Source organism: Panthera tigris, chromosome C1, assembly GCF_018350195.1.
Source record: "Panthera tigris isolate Pti1 chromosome C1, P.tigris_Pti1_mat1.1, whole genome shotgun sequence".
Taxonomy (NCBI): Eukaryota; Metazoa; Chordata; class Mammalia; order Carnivora; family Felidae; genus Panthera; species Panthera tigris.
The window spans coordinates 103,903,395-103,918,978 of NC_056667.1; the positions used below are offsets into that span (position 1 = coordinate 103,903,395).

A 15,584-nucleotide genomic window follows, 5' to 3' on the forward strand; every position below is an offset into this window, starting at 1 on the left:
TAACATACATCATGACCATTTTGAGCTAAAGTTTCAACTGCATCTGGTTGGACAATAGGAAGTCATTGAAGAGTTTTGAGGAAGGACATGCCAAAGAGCATTCTGGGGCAAATCCTTCTGGCAGTGATGTGTAAGGAGGTTGGCATAGGAGATTGGAGGCATAGAGAGCAACCAAGAGTGAAGATGGGACCCTGACTTCAAGGTCAGCTGTAGGAATGGAAAGGAAAAAGTTTTGAGAGCTACCATAAAAAGTCAGAAAATGTCTTGATTAGAACAGAAATATGAGGGGCTCCTGGGTGGCTCAGTCAGTTGAGTGTCCAACTTCAGCTAAGGTCATGATCTCGCGGTTTGTGAGTTTGAGCCCCACATAGGGCTCTGTGCTGACAGCTCAGAGCCTGGAGCCTGCTTCAGATTCTGTGTCTCCCTCTCTCTCTGCCCCTTGCCTGCTCACGTCTGTCTCTCAAAAATAAATAAACATTAAAGAAAAAAAAAAGGGAGAGTCAGGGGTAACACCCAGGCATTGATTTCCAGATAGCCTAACATAAGAATTCCCATGGGAGCTTGTTTCAAATGTGGATTCTAGGTCCCCTCTCTTTAAAAAAAAGGGGAGGGGGAATTCTGATTCCACAAGAATGGAATCTGGAATCTATCTTTAAAAGACACACGAAGATTTGGAGGCAAACTGGCTCTATCCTCAAGAAACGCTCATAAATTTTTGTTTTGATTTAGGGTTTTTTTAATTTTATTTTTGTAAATTGTTTTATTATGGTGGTAACACTTAACATAAGGTCTACTCTCAACAGATTTTTAAGAATACAATTCATTATCATTGACTAGGTACAGTCATACACATCTATAGGGCTTATTCATCTTGCTTAACTGAAACTTCATGCTCTTTGATTAGTAACTCCCCATTTCCTTCTCTTCCCTGCTCCTGGCAACCATCATTCTACTCTTTGATTCTATGAATTTGACTATTTTCAGCTAACTAATAGAATTATTTGGTATTTGACTTTCTGCGACTGGCTTATGTGACTTAATATCCTCATGATTGGTTCATATTATCACATATTGCAGAATTTCCTTTTTAAAAGCTGAATGGCTTTCCATTGTGTATATATACCACATTTTCATTATCAGTTCATCTGCCGATGAACATTTAGGTTATTTCCATGTCTTAGCTATTGTGAATACTGCTGCAGTGAACGTGGGAGTACTAATGTTGCCAAGATCCTGATTTCAGGTTTTTTTTTTTTTTTATGTTTATTTTTGAGAGAGAGAGGGAGAAAGAGAGAACGCGAGCAGGGGAGGGGGAGAGAGAGAGGGAGACATAGAATCCAAAGCATTCTCTGTGCTGATTGCTCAGAGCCTGACGCAGGGCTCAAACTCAAAACCGTGAGATCATGACCTGAGCCGAAGTCTGACGCTTAACCGACTGAGCCACCCAGGCACCCCTGATTTTAGTTCTTTTGATAAATACCCAGAAGTGGGATTGCTGGATCATATGGTAGTTCTATTTTTAATTTTTTGAGTAACCTCCATATTCTTTCGCATAGCAGCTGCATCATGTTGCGTTCCCCCTGTGTACTAGTGTTCCAGTTTCTCCACATCTTCACTAACATCTTTAGTATTTTGTTGTGTTTGGGTTTTTTTTGGCGGGGGGGGGGGGATAGTTTTTGGTAATAGCCATCCTGACAGGTGTGAAGTGTCTCATTGTGGTTTTGATTTGCGTTTCCCTGATGGTTAGTGGTGTTGAGCATTTTTCCATATACCTGTTGGCTACTTGTGTTCTTCTTTGGAGAAATGTCTACTCAAGTCTTTAGCCCCCTTTTAAAATCAGGTTATTAGTTGTTTTTGCTATCGAGTTGCAGGACATTACTCCAAGTTTTCAAATCCAAGAGACTGAGAGGACCCTCCATCTGTAGAAGTGAAAAGGTCAGGATAAAGTGGCCAATTGAGGAAATAAATATGGTGCATCATATTATTCTGGCTTTCAGTTTGGGGAGAGAGGAATGGCATTTCCATCTTACCACCTTTCCTTCCAAGCAGGCAGAGGATGTAGGTGGAGTGGCAAAGAAGGAGATGTAGCCATTTTGGATCTTAAGGATTTATTTCCTTTTTATTTTTCATCAATATTTTTCATTTCATTTTTCACATCAACAGAGTTGGGTTTAGGGTGTCCCAGGAGAGCAGGAGAGATGGATGGGTCCCTCCAGGGGGTAGAAGGGAGAAGGCTGCGTCCAGCAAATGAAGGGTGAGGGAAGGGGGTACACACTCATACACTGGGCACTGGAGAAGGCAGTCCTTTGAGCACAGATACCAAAGAGTTAAACAGTCCCCACCTGGGTCAGTGTTACAAAATGTGGGGGAGTGACTATAGGGTGGGGGCACCAGACGCAGCATGAGGAAGATGAATTTGGATTTTTCGTTGTTTTCACTTTTTTTCCTTTTCACTTTTTTTTTTTTAACGTTTTACAAACAGCTAAAAACTACAACACATCACAGCTACAGTGGAGGGCAGGAGGGCACCAAAGAAAGCAGCCACACAGAGTGGGGTGGGGCAAGGGCAGCTTAACCTACAGGGGGTATCTTGTAGAAAGGGTGAGACAGGGAAACTGAGGCTTCTGGTCCCACATTAGGGGTCCCTGGCTTATTGTCTAACCTTCTTCCCCCTTCAGAGGAGTCCCTGGGAGGGCCCCTGCCTCCTGCCCCAGCTCCTTGTGCTTTTTGATCTGCTGGTTTGACCATATGCCTGGTTTCTTTCCCTCCCCTGCTAACCTGCGTGTGAGGGGACAGGTTGGGGGTGGGAGGGCAGCTGTGCTGTCCCTGTCTGTGCTATAGTGGGTGGAGCCTCTCACTCCAGAGGACTGTGCTTCTTGAGGGAGGGGAGGATTTGGACCTTGTCAGGTGCCCTCAGGTCTCTCTAGACTGTGGGACTCTTATCCTAGCCTGGCCTGGGGCACCTCCCTCCCAGGCCTGGCACAAAAATAAGATTAGGGGAGGTACTGTGGGAGGCAGAGTAGTGTGTGTGTCCACTGAGATTATTCTTGGCTGTATCTTAGGACAGTATGGTGACACCCCGCCCCACGGCACATACACACACGTACGTAAGTGTTACACATGCGTTCACACACACAGTCCTGCTGAGCTGCCTCAGAACTTAATATATAAATAAATAAGAATCAGAAAGCTAATTTGATAAAATTCAGGCTTCTTACTTATAGCCCAAATTGAGGGGAAAGTGGAGGCCAGGGGGCTGAGGTTTATTGCTACTCCCCCAGCATCAAACAGGTGTGAGAGGGCACCTGCGGCCTTTCTGACTCTTAAGAAGTTCTTTTGGTCCATGGACTACACCAAGCCCCAGCTCCCAGCATAACCACATGCCCACGGTTTCACCAGGGCCTAGGCAGAGGGAATGAAGGGGAGGGCAGGAAGCCTGTGCTGGAGCCCCTGGAGCCAGGAAGAGCTAGGGCCCCTCACTAACACTGGGGGAGAAGGGTGTGCACGTCAAGGGGTGGGGAGTAGAGCTACATCCCAAAACTGGGATGAAGGAGCCTTCCCTGTATCCCTGCCCACGGGGTCACACACATGCATACGCACACGCACATGGCTAAGACACTGAACACAGGGGTGTGGGGAGTGGGGGCTCTGGGGCCAGGATGGCAGGGCAGGGAGGGAAAAGGAGGAGCTGTTGGTCTCACAGTGTGCCTGCCACCCTCAAAGGCCCTGAGACCCTCTCACTGCAGCACCTGCCCCCGGGTCTCGGGCAGCTTCAGGGCCAGAGAACTACCAAGGGCAAGGGCAGCTGAGGCAAACAGGATGGGGGCAGCCTTGGTGATTCCCACAAAGGATGTGAAGATGCTGATCCCCAGCACAGCTGCCAGCTTACAGAGGGCATTCAGGAAGCCGAAGGCCGTGGTCCTGCTCAGGAGACCCCCAGTGCGGTGCAAAGGGGAGACAAAGGAAGAGGCATAGGAGGGTTTGCGGGGGACAGGTGAGTAGGTGGGAAAGTGAAGGAGAGATGGCAGGCAGTGTGCAAAAGGGAGATGAAGGATGGAAAGATCAGAGAGGTGAGGCATGTACATCAGGGAATACAGATTGGGAGGCAAAGGGAAAAGAAGACCAAAAAATTAGGTTAATAGTTCAGGCTGCAAGGAGTGAATACAAAAGCTACCAGCTCTTAGAGCAGAAACTCAATGGGAAAGTATATCCTGTTAACCCTACAGATGATTTCCCATTCAGCTGCCTCCTCACCCCACTTTCCCGCCACCGCCGTGTAGACCCTAAACCGGCTGCCCTGCCCCCACGACACTCCAACTACCTCTTGTCCGAGGGGTAGAGTTCAACAGTCAACACGTCCAGCGCGTTCCAGGATGCAATGCTGACCCCCCCAAAAAGGCAGAGCAGAGCGATCATGGCTGACTCGCTGTTCCCAAAAGACAGGAAGAAGCAGGAGACACAGGACATCACGCTGGAGCCAGCTAGAGCCAGGAAATGAGGGAGTGGCATGAACCTGGCCAAGTGATGCTCATCCACAACCCACCCTGTGCCCTCAAACTAGGTTTGAGGGAAGCCCAAGATGAGATCTTTTTCCCAGAGTACTCAAAAGGAAGGCACTTCACCCATCCCCATCCTTCCTTATAATTATATTTTTATTGATAATATCAGTAACAACCATCTCTTCAATGACAGCTATGGGTCAAGCAGCTTGATGCTTTATATGCATTCATCTAATACATCAACCCAATGGGGTAGGTACTGTCATCACCCCCGTTTTGCAGATGACACAGCTGGGCTCATAAAGTAACTTGGCCAAGGTTAAGTGGTGGAGCTGAGATCCAACACCCATAACCTCAAAGCCGGTGCACTTGTTAATCTGTCTACCTCCTTTTTCCCTCAGAGAAACTTCCAGGTCTGGCCCCACCCCATCTTGCAGCCAAGACCTAAGCAGAAGACACGAGAGCGAGAACCTTCTCTAGCTAAGCTGTTCCTTCAGAATAAGGTAAGAAGCCTGTTGACAGCCTCACCCTGCTCCCCAGCCCCCTTATCAGTTCTGACACACCACCACCCACCCACCCCCTTACCAAGCATTCGGAGCCTGCCAATCTTGTCCATGAGCAGGGCAGACACGATATTCCCAGGAAGTACAGCCAGCGTCCCCAGGAAACTGACAAAGTACACCATGTAGGCGCCTTCACCAGTCCCTGTCACGTCTAGTGGGCAGCCCTCCTTGTTGTGCAGGAACGTGCTGTTCACCAGACGGCTGTTCACGAATTTGTACTCAAACAGGTCTGCGGGCAAAAACCAAGACAGGAAGGCAGTCACGGCAAATGTGAGAAGGAGGGGGAAGCTGCTACTGCTTATGGCTCAGGACTCTGCCTTTGAGCGGGGGGGGGGGGGGGAAGGGGCTCTCAAAACTGCTCAGGGCCTTCATTGTAAAACGTCAAATAATATCACCATAGGAACTAGAAATCTTTACAGCAGAAAATGACCATAGTCTATGAAATGAAACAGTGGGACTGGCTGTTTCCAAGTTTTCTCATTAATAATCTTTGCTTCTTATTCATTCTTTTGGTCTGCCCTAGCTGACTATAAGCAGTAGCAGTGCCATGGGTTTAGGAAAAATTACCAAGCAAAATATTAAAAATCATTAAAAGCCCTTTCCATTATTTTTCCCTGCAAGTTGGGAAAAACTCACCCAGTGCTCCATTAGGGGTGGGAACCTCAGTCTAGCTGGCAAAGTAGCATTTCATGTGCATGTAGTTTGAGAATCACTGTTTTAAAAAACCGGACTAATGTAATGATTCGCAACCTTTTACCCAGAAAATACTCCTTTTTTTTGTTGTTGTTGTTTTTCCCCTGAAGGCCCTGTTTGAATGAGTTTTGCCCACTTCAGAAGTATGCTGATAATAATGCAGATTTGCTTTAATTCCAGCTCAAAGGTAAAGAAACTTGATGTTTTTGCCAGATATTCTTAAAAGTATTACAGAAAAATGTTCAGTGTCCGTTCAATTTTTGGAATTATTGGTGGTAGATAATAGGCCCTCACACCACCTTCCTACAGGGCCCCAGAGAGCTCAGTTTGTGAACCCTGAACTAGGGAGTGAGGAACGTTTCTTCTCCCCTCTTCAAGGTCCACTCAACCCTTTGGTCCGACAGGCACCAGCCAAGGCATCTTACCAGTATTATAGAACACAGTGTTGATGAATGTGCAGTTGCGGAAAAATGTGTTGCTCGAAGTGACATCCTCGAAATAACACTCCTCAAATAGGGAATCCTCAAAGGACACTGACTTCAGACGTAGCCCAATGAACCTGTAAGGCCAGGATGATGAGAAACACTTCCCCCTTACCCTCATACCCTCCTCCAAGACTCACTCCCTTGGAATTGAGGAGAAACCACAGGTATTTACTCCCAAAGACCCTGTCTCCAAACTCCCAGACCCACGCAAGAGACAAGGGGTAGAAGGAACAGGGAAGAAGTGAAATGTAAACGTCCCCACGTACTTGTCATTGAAGTACTGTCCTCCTCTGTGGATCTGATTCTCCAGAGTGAAGTTAAAGGTCACATGCTCTACATGCTCCCCAGAGAACAGTTTGGTGCGGGCTTCGTAGTCCACCGCCTGGAGGTGGCGGATCATGTCGGGAAACCAGACAGTCAGGCCATAGTAGCTGAAGAGTCAAGGGTGATGGAATCAGATGGGCTCACGATTAGAACCAGAGGGTCCAGAATGAGGGGGTGGAGAGTCAGGACCTTGCTTGCCTCTCCAGTCTCATCCCTCAGCACTCCTCCCTTCATTGCTGTTGGTCTCAGGGACTTCAGGTTCTTCTGCCCACCCACTGTACTCTCATCTCCCAGCCATTTGCTCCTCCATTGGCCTAACAGTCTCCCTGCCACCACCCCACCCCAGACTGTCTAACCTCCGTTCATCCCTCAGGACTTAGATCCCCACTGCCCCCACACACCTCCTCACCTGAATGACATGGTGAACCACACACCCATCATCATCAGAGTGATGCGTCGATATTCTGGACCAAAACAGGAGAGGAAATTCCCCCAAACCTAGGTGGAACAAAACAAAGTCAGATAGCAGCTGTACTGACTTCTAACACTCCCACCCCAGGTCCCCCACTTTCTCCCGTCCCCCTTCCCTTCAGTTCACCCGACAAACAGGCCTTTGTCTCCACCTCTCCCACTCCCTTCCCTCTCTTCACCACACCGTCCTTCATTACCTGCCCTCCCAGGCTCAGGGCCCGGACCCCCCAGCGCTGGTACCAGGTCCCTGTGTCTGACTGGATTTCAATCAACTCATCCTCCTGATGAATTGTCTTAATGTGAGTTACCTGGGGTCAACAGAAGCGGTTAGCAGTCACATAGTCTATTTCCCAACCCCATCCAGGGGCTTCAGTTTCAAAACAGTAGCAAAGTGGCGGCAGGGGGTGGATGTGATACTCTGAGAGAGGACATTGAGGGAGAATGTGGTGGGAGATGTCTAGGGAAGCAGGGGGTGGTATCCAGAGAGGGGCTGGGTGGGGCTGGGGCTTGAGGGCCTTGGAGGTTGAGGGGAGGGGCTTTGGCTTACTGAGAAGACTCGCTCAGGATGTCCCTTGGCTCGCATGTTGGTGTCATGAACCTGCTTCAGCACCATCCAGGCCTCATCATGCTTCCCGTTCTGGAGCCACAGACATAATTCCCACCTCCAGGTTAGCTCCTCCCTGACCCAGGGTAATAGACCCCCTTCCTCCAGTGTGGCTTCTGTAGTCACAGGACACAAAAAGTCTCCCACCCCTACCTCTGACTTGTGGGTGTGTACATCACCCACAATTAAAGAGCCCCAAGCAGGGGTACAGCAAAATGGAGTAAGACTTGAGCAAGCCTAGGGGGAGTCCAGGAGACAGCTACAACTACAGGTCCTAGGGATCCCCTGGAACAATGGAAAGAGAAAACTGAAGACAAGGGAATTGCTGGCAAGGGGCAGGGAGGTTGTCAGAGGAGGGGCAGCATCCTAAGCTTCTGGACCAAGATCTACTTGGAGGGGGAAGAAGCACAGGGTAGGAACTTCTCTTGAGTGATAAAGTCAGGGGCAGAGCGCCCACCTGCAACATCTTAAACCACCCATGGTTGGGCAGGTACCCTGGTTTTTCCACCCACAGAGCCCCTCTGGAGATACAATGTAAGAAAAAGGAAGCAAGATAAAGTCCCCAGGAGTATGGGCCCTGTGAGGGTCCCACAAACCAAACCCACCGTGAGTGTTTGAGCACAGAGCCCCCTGCTGCCCCTCCCCCAGCCTAGCCCTGGCCCCGTTCACCTCCAGGAAGAAGCGGGGGCTCTCAGGCTGTGTGGTCAGAGCTCCGATGGCAAACACAGAAGGGAAGGCGCAGACGAGGACAAAAACCCTCCAGCTGTGGAACTGGTAAGCGGACCCCATCTGAAAGCTCCACCCTGGCAGGGACAGTCACAGCATCAGCAGAAAGGCCAGAGGCTGGGGGCTCCCACCACAGGGCACACAGGAGAAGAGGGAGAGAGGCTGGGGTGCATTCCCTGGGGACTGCCTACCGTAGTGGGGGATGATGGCCCAGGCCATAGCAGCTGCATACACTCCACCAATCATCCAAAACATGCAGAGCCAGCTCAAATGCTCCCCACGTTTCTCCTGGGCCAGAAACTCCGAGAAATAAGAGAAGACAATGGGGATGGACCCTCCAATCCTGGGGAGCATTGTGAGAATTCAGCATTAGAAAAGGGCCCTATTTCCGATCCCCTGCCCCAGTGCTCTGGATCCCCAAGTGCCTTTCATCTTCCACACCTTGTTAAAGAGACTTCTCACACAGTGCCCTATACACTCCCTCACCACCAGCTGTTATGCACCCATCCTCAAGACCCTGGGGAACAGGCAGGGAGGTCTGAGGGGAAGGGAAGGAACAAATATTGAACCTTGAAGATGGCTACTGAGTTGCAAGAGACAGAAGATGATTACAGAAAAGAGGGAAAATCCCCACAGGAAAAAGCTAGGCAAAGAGGAGTCCGAGGGCAGGGATGCGGGAGCAGGCCAGAAAAGAGCTTGCAGACAGGGCAAAGAATGCACACAGACGGCTCAGGGAGTGTGGGAGTGTGGTGGGTCAACGTGTCACATTTCTGGCAGCTGTGGGTGTTAACAGAAAGGTCTGCTGTCAAATGCAGGAAAGATGGAGACTCGGAAGGGGATAACTCCGGGGTTCACAGGCACCCAGGGGTACAGCTGAGACCCACCAGGCCTCTCGTCATGGAGCCAGGCTCAGAATGGAACTGGAGGGTGGGGTGGAGGACTCAGGAGTGGACGAGACATGGAATGGTGCTCTGGGCAGGCGGTAGGTGGGTCCAGGACAGGGGGAAGCTGGCCTAAAGACGGTAGGAGAAAGGAGTTCATTCAATTCATACATATTTGAGATGCATCTGGTGTGCCTGGCACTGTGCTGGGTTCTAGAAACATAACAGCGACAAAGGCACAGTCCTCCCTCAGGACTGCCTCCAGGGGCTTAGGAGGTGGCCACTCACCCAACCCCAGAAAGGAGGCGGCAGAAGAGGAAAGTGCCATAACCCTGGACGAAAGATGAGAAAAAGGCGAAGACGCTGTTGACTGAGAGCGAGATGAGCAGACATTGCCTCCGACCCAGCCGATCAGCCAGACCTCCCCAGAGAAAGGCTCCCACCATCATGCCCAGGTAGACTATAAGGCCTGCAGGGAGGGAAACAGAGACAGCAGAGGTATGAGCAGACATGCCTCAGTTCGCTCACTTTTTGAGCATTAAATGAGCTAGAGCTGCAGCAGAATGGATTGAGGAGCTGGAAGACTTCTAGGATAGGTAAGTCTACCCAGAGATGAGAGCAAGTGAGAGTTCTGTCTTTACTCACGGAATGTCATCTCTGTAGACCAGAGATTCAAAGGCAGGAATGCAGACATGGGAGACCCCCAGAATTCTTTCTCTCCCTCCTGCTCTCTCTTGCTTGCTCTCATCTCTCACTGTGTCTCTGTCTCTCTGTCTCTGTCTCTCTCTCACACACACACACAACACACCCCCATCTCTGGCTTGCCTAGAAGGAGTAATGGATCTACCCAAATTCCCAGACCTTCCCAGGGTCCCCTCTCCCTCCCTGCCTTGACGTCCTGAAAGCAGCAGGAGAGATCTCCTGTGTCCCTAGGAAAGCACCTCCATTTCTTCAGTCCCCCCTACAAAATCCCCCCCACAGAACCCGTGCTTTACTCCCCCAGCTCCAATGCTTCTGTTCCTAAAACTCTCCTGTTCCTTATTTCCTTCCTACATTCAGAGTTGGAATGACTCTAAAAATCAATCTACTCCAAACTCTGCATTTTACCCATGCTTCAGCCAAGCCCCAAGGAGTGGGGATCTCCCCAACATCTCATGGCAACTTGGGAGCAGTGCAAGACCAAGAGACCTTTTGTGGGTGAGTCCAGGCGGTTTCCTCCCCCAGGGTCCACATCAGGAAGAGCCATTAGAGACCACTCACTGGCCCTTGAACACTCCCAAGGCTTGCCAAGAGCAAGCATGGCCAATTTCTCTGGCTGAAGGCAGACCTGGGCTTCCTCCCCGATCCCCACCCTACTAAACTGACTCCTCATTTAAACTAGGGAGTTTGGACACTGACTTCTTGTTTCCCTGATCAGGGAAAAGGAGCAAGATGACAGAAGGGAAGTCTCTGAAGAAACACCCAACAGGGGCCCATCCCACCATGGCCACCTCCTGCAGAACTAACTAAGCAGACCACCACCCAGCCACTGCCCCAAGCCCCAGCCCAGCTGCCCTTCCCCAAGCCTCTCTTGCACAAACAACCTCACTGTGACCCAACCCCAAGAGGAGGGTTTGTGAGGGATGAGCATGCAGAGGAACTCCACGCTCTCTGGGGACATCTTGGGATCGGGGTCCTAGGGAGCGGTAAGGACAGGGGTTCTCAGGAGCAGAGGTTTTTCTAGAGTTTGGGGCAGGACAGGGCTGGAGGGCCCCCCAGTGTGTCTTACCTAGCATGCCTTTGTTGGAGTCCGACAGGCACATGTCTTTCTCGGCGCTAGGCAGCACAAAGCCCACCACAAAGACCTCGACACCATCAGCCATCAGTGCCAGACCAAGCACAAAATAGAGTGTCCACTGGAAGCGGCCATGGCCACACTCCCGTAGGATGGCTTCATACTGCTGAGCCAGTTCTTCCCGTTCTTTCCGCCGCTGTGCCTCCCCCCGGCCACCAGGGGGGCCCTCCCCATCGCCCAAGCCCCCCCTTACTCCAGCCAGGGGAGCCCCATCAGCCATCCGCTCGCCTTTTCCCCCAGACTCTGCCCTGGGGATGCCCTGATATTCCCCCTCGTAGATCTCGTCATCCTCGTCGTGGCCTTCAGTAGCATCACTAGATGCACCACCTTCTTCCTCATCCTGGGCCCCTTCCCCACGGTAATAGCCATCAGCAGGGGCAGGGTAGTCATCATCATCCTCCTCCTCCTCAAAGCGAGAGTAGGATCTGCGGGAATATTCGTCCTGGACTCTGTCCAGGCCCTTTACCACCTTCTTGGCCGCATGCTTCTTGACTTCCTTGGCAATGTCTTTGGCCCCACGGATGAAAGCTGCCCGGTCTCTGAAGCCTTCTTCCATGATGGGTCTTTGGGAATGCTTCACTAGACTCCTCCACTCCCTGCTCAAGGACTTGTGAAGTCAGAAAGACTCCTTCCCCCAGTTACTCAGATGAAGTGGATTCAAGTATCTCTGGGCACAGAATAGGAGCAAATAGGACCTGGCCAGTGAGTGTGTAGGAAGGGAAAGGAGGGAGAGGAGTTCTGGCCAGTTCAGTTGGATACATGGGGAAGGGAAAAGGGGAACAGCAGAATGGGAAGGGGAGGGGGAGCTAGGTTGTGCAAGCTAAGATGGGGAGCCAGGATAACACAGGAAAGGCCGCCTACTTCTCTTCAAGAAGCCTCTTGAGATCTAGAAAATATAAGAGGGGGGGAAAAAAGGAGGTGGTGAGGCCTAAAATGGTAAAGAAAGCCAATACAGAGCCCCAACCAAGACCATGTGATACGGATGGTCTCCTTGCTTCAAGCCTGCACACAGTTAAAAAGGGATGCCTACCTGGGCCAGCTGTGGATCATTCAGTATAAATTCCCCCACTTTGACCTTGGAGATCAGGCCTATGAGATATGCTCCAGAGTCACGGTCACCTATCTAGAGCCCTCCTTCTGATCCCCTGCCCCACATCAAGATCAGACCCCTTGCTTTACCACCAAACTGCAAAGAACAAAACAGGAAATATGAGAAACCATAATTCTCTGTTTTAGTCTGGTCTGGCTTGCTTACTGGGGGAAGAGCTGGGGGGAGAATGTGTAAAAGGAGAATCAAGTCCTCCAGCCTGTGACTTCAATCCACTGATCGCATCTCAAATGGGGCTCTTGGGGTCCTCCCCTCAGGTTCCCACAAGGAAGGGTTTTCTCAGTGGGTGAAAATTCCCTTCCAGGGTCAGACAGACTTGGGTTTGGCTTCTTGCTTCAGCACTTACTAGCTAAGTGACCTCGGCCATCTCCCCATACAGCCAGGCCTCAGTTTCCTCTTATTTAAGAAGGGGAAAGTAAGGATTAAATGACATAATGTGTATAACTCCTTACCATAGTACCTAGCACATAAAAAGCGATTAAGAAATGTTGGTTATTGCTCTTTGTGATGATAATAATACAGTGTGATCCCCTCTACTCCCTCACAAGACCCCAGAACAAAAGCCACGTCTGGATGCTTATGAGGATAAGGAGCAGAAAGGGATACTGGCAAGGGAAAGCTGGTTCAGTGCAAAGCACATGACAGTTAGGTGACCTAAGTTAAAATCCCAGCTCTGTCACTTACTTGCTAACTGCTCTTGGGCAAATTATTTAATTTCCCTCAACCTCAGTGTCCTTATATTTAAACTGGGGGTAATAATCTTTAGTTTTCTGAGTCCACAAGAGAATCCAACCTCACAGTAGATATTCTATAAATTAGTTTCCTTCCTTCCTATTAGACTGAAAAAAATGTGAAAGAAACAGGAAGCAGCAAGGGAAGAGTAGGGGTCATACTTGGATGCTGTTGTCCAGTATCCTCCCAAAACAGAGTCCCAAGACCTCTCTGTTCAAATTAGTTCCAGCAGATGGGCCCACATTATCTCCCTCCAGACAAAGAAGGGAAGACTCAAAAAAAAGGGAAACCTGGAACCTGAGGTCATGGAGAAGAGGTGATGTCTGGCTCCTGCCACCTTCCTTCAGGACATCATCCGTGAGCCCCTTCCCTGGTGGGGGCAGGAACAGAAATGGCTGATCAAATACATACTTTTTCAGCATTGGGGGCTAAGGTCTATAGCTACACCTCCTTTCTCCAGGGCCTTCCTTCCTAATCCCCCTTAATCCTTTCTGCTCCTCCTCCAGGAGTCAAGGAAAAAGGAGTCCACAAATACCGCACTGCGTAGGAGGCCAGTATAGAATGAAGGGGGCCTTGGGCCTCCCCCCCAAAAAAGACATCCTCCAGAGGGAAACATAGGAGAACACCCCCCCACACCACTGCCTTCATTCAGAGAAGCAGAAGAAGTAGGACTAGATTCTGATCAGAGATCATTCCCCTAAAAATATCCTGCCTCCTGTTCCCACCCATCCAGGGCCTTCATTAAATGTCACACGCACACACGGTAGCCCTGGTAGAAGGGGATAAGTAATGCTACATGGCTCAGAGAGAAGCACTGGCAAGCATAGCCTTAGCCCCTCAGGCCAGATGTAAGCAGTGGACCACAATGACCAAAACCAGTGACCCCTGTGTCACCTTCTTTTATGGTTCAAGGCCCAAACCCACCCCCATGCAAGAGAGGAAAGTGGAATCCCCCCATTGCATGGCCATTTGCTTTCCTCTCCTTTCCTTCCCATCTAGGATCCCCCCCCTCCCCCCCCCCCCACCGGCTCCCCAAACCCTGAAGGAGACAGACCCATCAGGAAACACATCCTGTGTTTATCAACACTGTTTACCCCTGAGAGGTGCATGGAGGGTAGATAAGGCTCCCAGAGCCACAGCAGGATAGGATGTCTCAACAGCCAGCTCCCCCAGGGCCAATGAGCCAGGAGGTCAGAAGGGAAAGAAGACAAATTCTTTGAGTTGGTGAGGAAGTGGTGCTATTTTTAGCCCCCAAAGCAGCACAGGGTGGCTAAGCCTGTGGGAGAGAGATGGGGCTTGGAGAGGTGGAGGTTATAGGAGACAAGACTCCGGGTTACACGGCCCTTTAAGGTTGGCCGGCTCCACCTGACCGGAAAAATGTGCCCGGGAGATTTTCCTGCAGAAAGGGGGGAGGGGCTCCCGAGCAGATGCTTCCCTTCAGGAGGACTCACTCTGCCCTGGATTATAGGAGGGTCCAGAAGCCCCCACCCCCAATCAAAGTCCCTGACTTTGGGGGTCACCCGGATTCCCCAACCCTCCCTAGCTCAGGTGGCAAGGTCATTAAGAAGCAGTCACTTCTCAAAACAACCACGGAGAGGGGGGAGGGTACAAGGAAGCGGGGTGTGCTGGAGCACCGCTCCCTGTGACAGCTGGGTGACTGAGCCTCAGCCCCCCACCCAGGACGCCCAAGGCTGCACCTCCCCTCCCTACATCCTACCGCAAGGGTTAGGAAGATGGAGCATTCACAGTTCGGAGGGGGAAAAAGGTGTCAGCTGAAAATGCACACAACAGAGGAACACAGGGGCAGGGAGACAGGGAGAGACCTCCACAAGCAAAGGCAAGAGACCGCCCCTACCAGCATTTGCCGCGACAGCCCCCAGCATCCCCCACCCCGTCTCGCCTCTGCTCTGGCATAACAGAGGAGCCCCTAGAATTGACTGAATCCATTCTCGGAGTGTCTTCCCCCGCTTAGTCCTGCCTCTGGGCAGGTGCCCATCATCACTCAACACCCCTTCCCCCCACCCAGGAGCAACTGCCCAAGTGCCCCCCCCCCCGCCCCGCTACGCGTGCCCCCGACCTTGGTCGTTTACCATCTCTCTACCCAGCATTTCCATTCTTCCTTTACCTTCCCTCCCTCCTTCACCTGCCCTTCCTCCACTGCCCCCCACCCCCGCCCAAGTGCAGGGGAGCAGACTGAGGCAGCATCCATTCTCTGGCCCTAGCCAAGGTCACTTACGGCGGGGGTGGGGGGCGTGCAAGGTGAGGAGGGCATTGGACTTCGAGGGAACCCTACCTCACCTAAATCCTCCTCCCCCCCAAACCTGTCAATATCTGAGAGCGTACTAGGGACTTGGCTAAGGTAGAGAAAAACACCCTTATTCCATATATATATTCTGATCAGCACAGCAACTTAATTAAATGTCCTTTCAAACCACCACCGGCCCCCTTACCCCTACAGCAGGGACTGTCACCCTCCCCACAAGCAAAGCATCGGAGGATAAAATGGCTGCAAGGCAAGGCAAGGATGCTTCTGCCCCGGGCGGGGTGGAGGTAAGAGACTTGAGAGAGGGGTCTCACCTGGGCTGGGTGCCCCCGGGTAAGGCAGTCCCGGGTGAGGGCGGGGGTCCCGGCCGCCGGGCTGGCGGCAGCGTCGACTGCTCCGGG

General features: G+C 51.1%; 1 protein-coding gene across 1 annotated transcript; it reads right to left on the reverse strand.

Moving 5' to 3' along the window:
* Nucleotides 1-2,119: 2,119 nt before the first annotated feature.
* On the reverse strand, nt 2,120-15,584 carry SV2A (synaptic vesicle glycoprotein 2A). The gene is made up of 13 exons (XM_042993992.1): nt 15,498-15,584; nt 11,015-11,966; nt 9,535-9,715; nt 8,557-8,708; nt 8,309-8,442; nt 7,583-7,672; nt 7,233-7,343; nt 6,974-7,062; nt 6,507-6,671; nt 6,181-6,314; nt 5,085-5,291; nt 4,322-4,481; nt 2,120-3,921 (listed from the first exon to the last, which is right to left on the reverse strand). The coding sequence occupies exons 2-13, from the start codon at nt 11,634-11,636 to the stop codon at nt 3,738-3,740; spliced, it is 2,229 nt and encodes a 742-aa protein (XP_042849926.1). The 5' UTR covers nt 11,637-11,966; nt 15,498-15,584; the 3' UTR covers nt 2,120-3,737.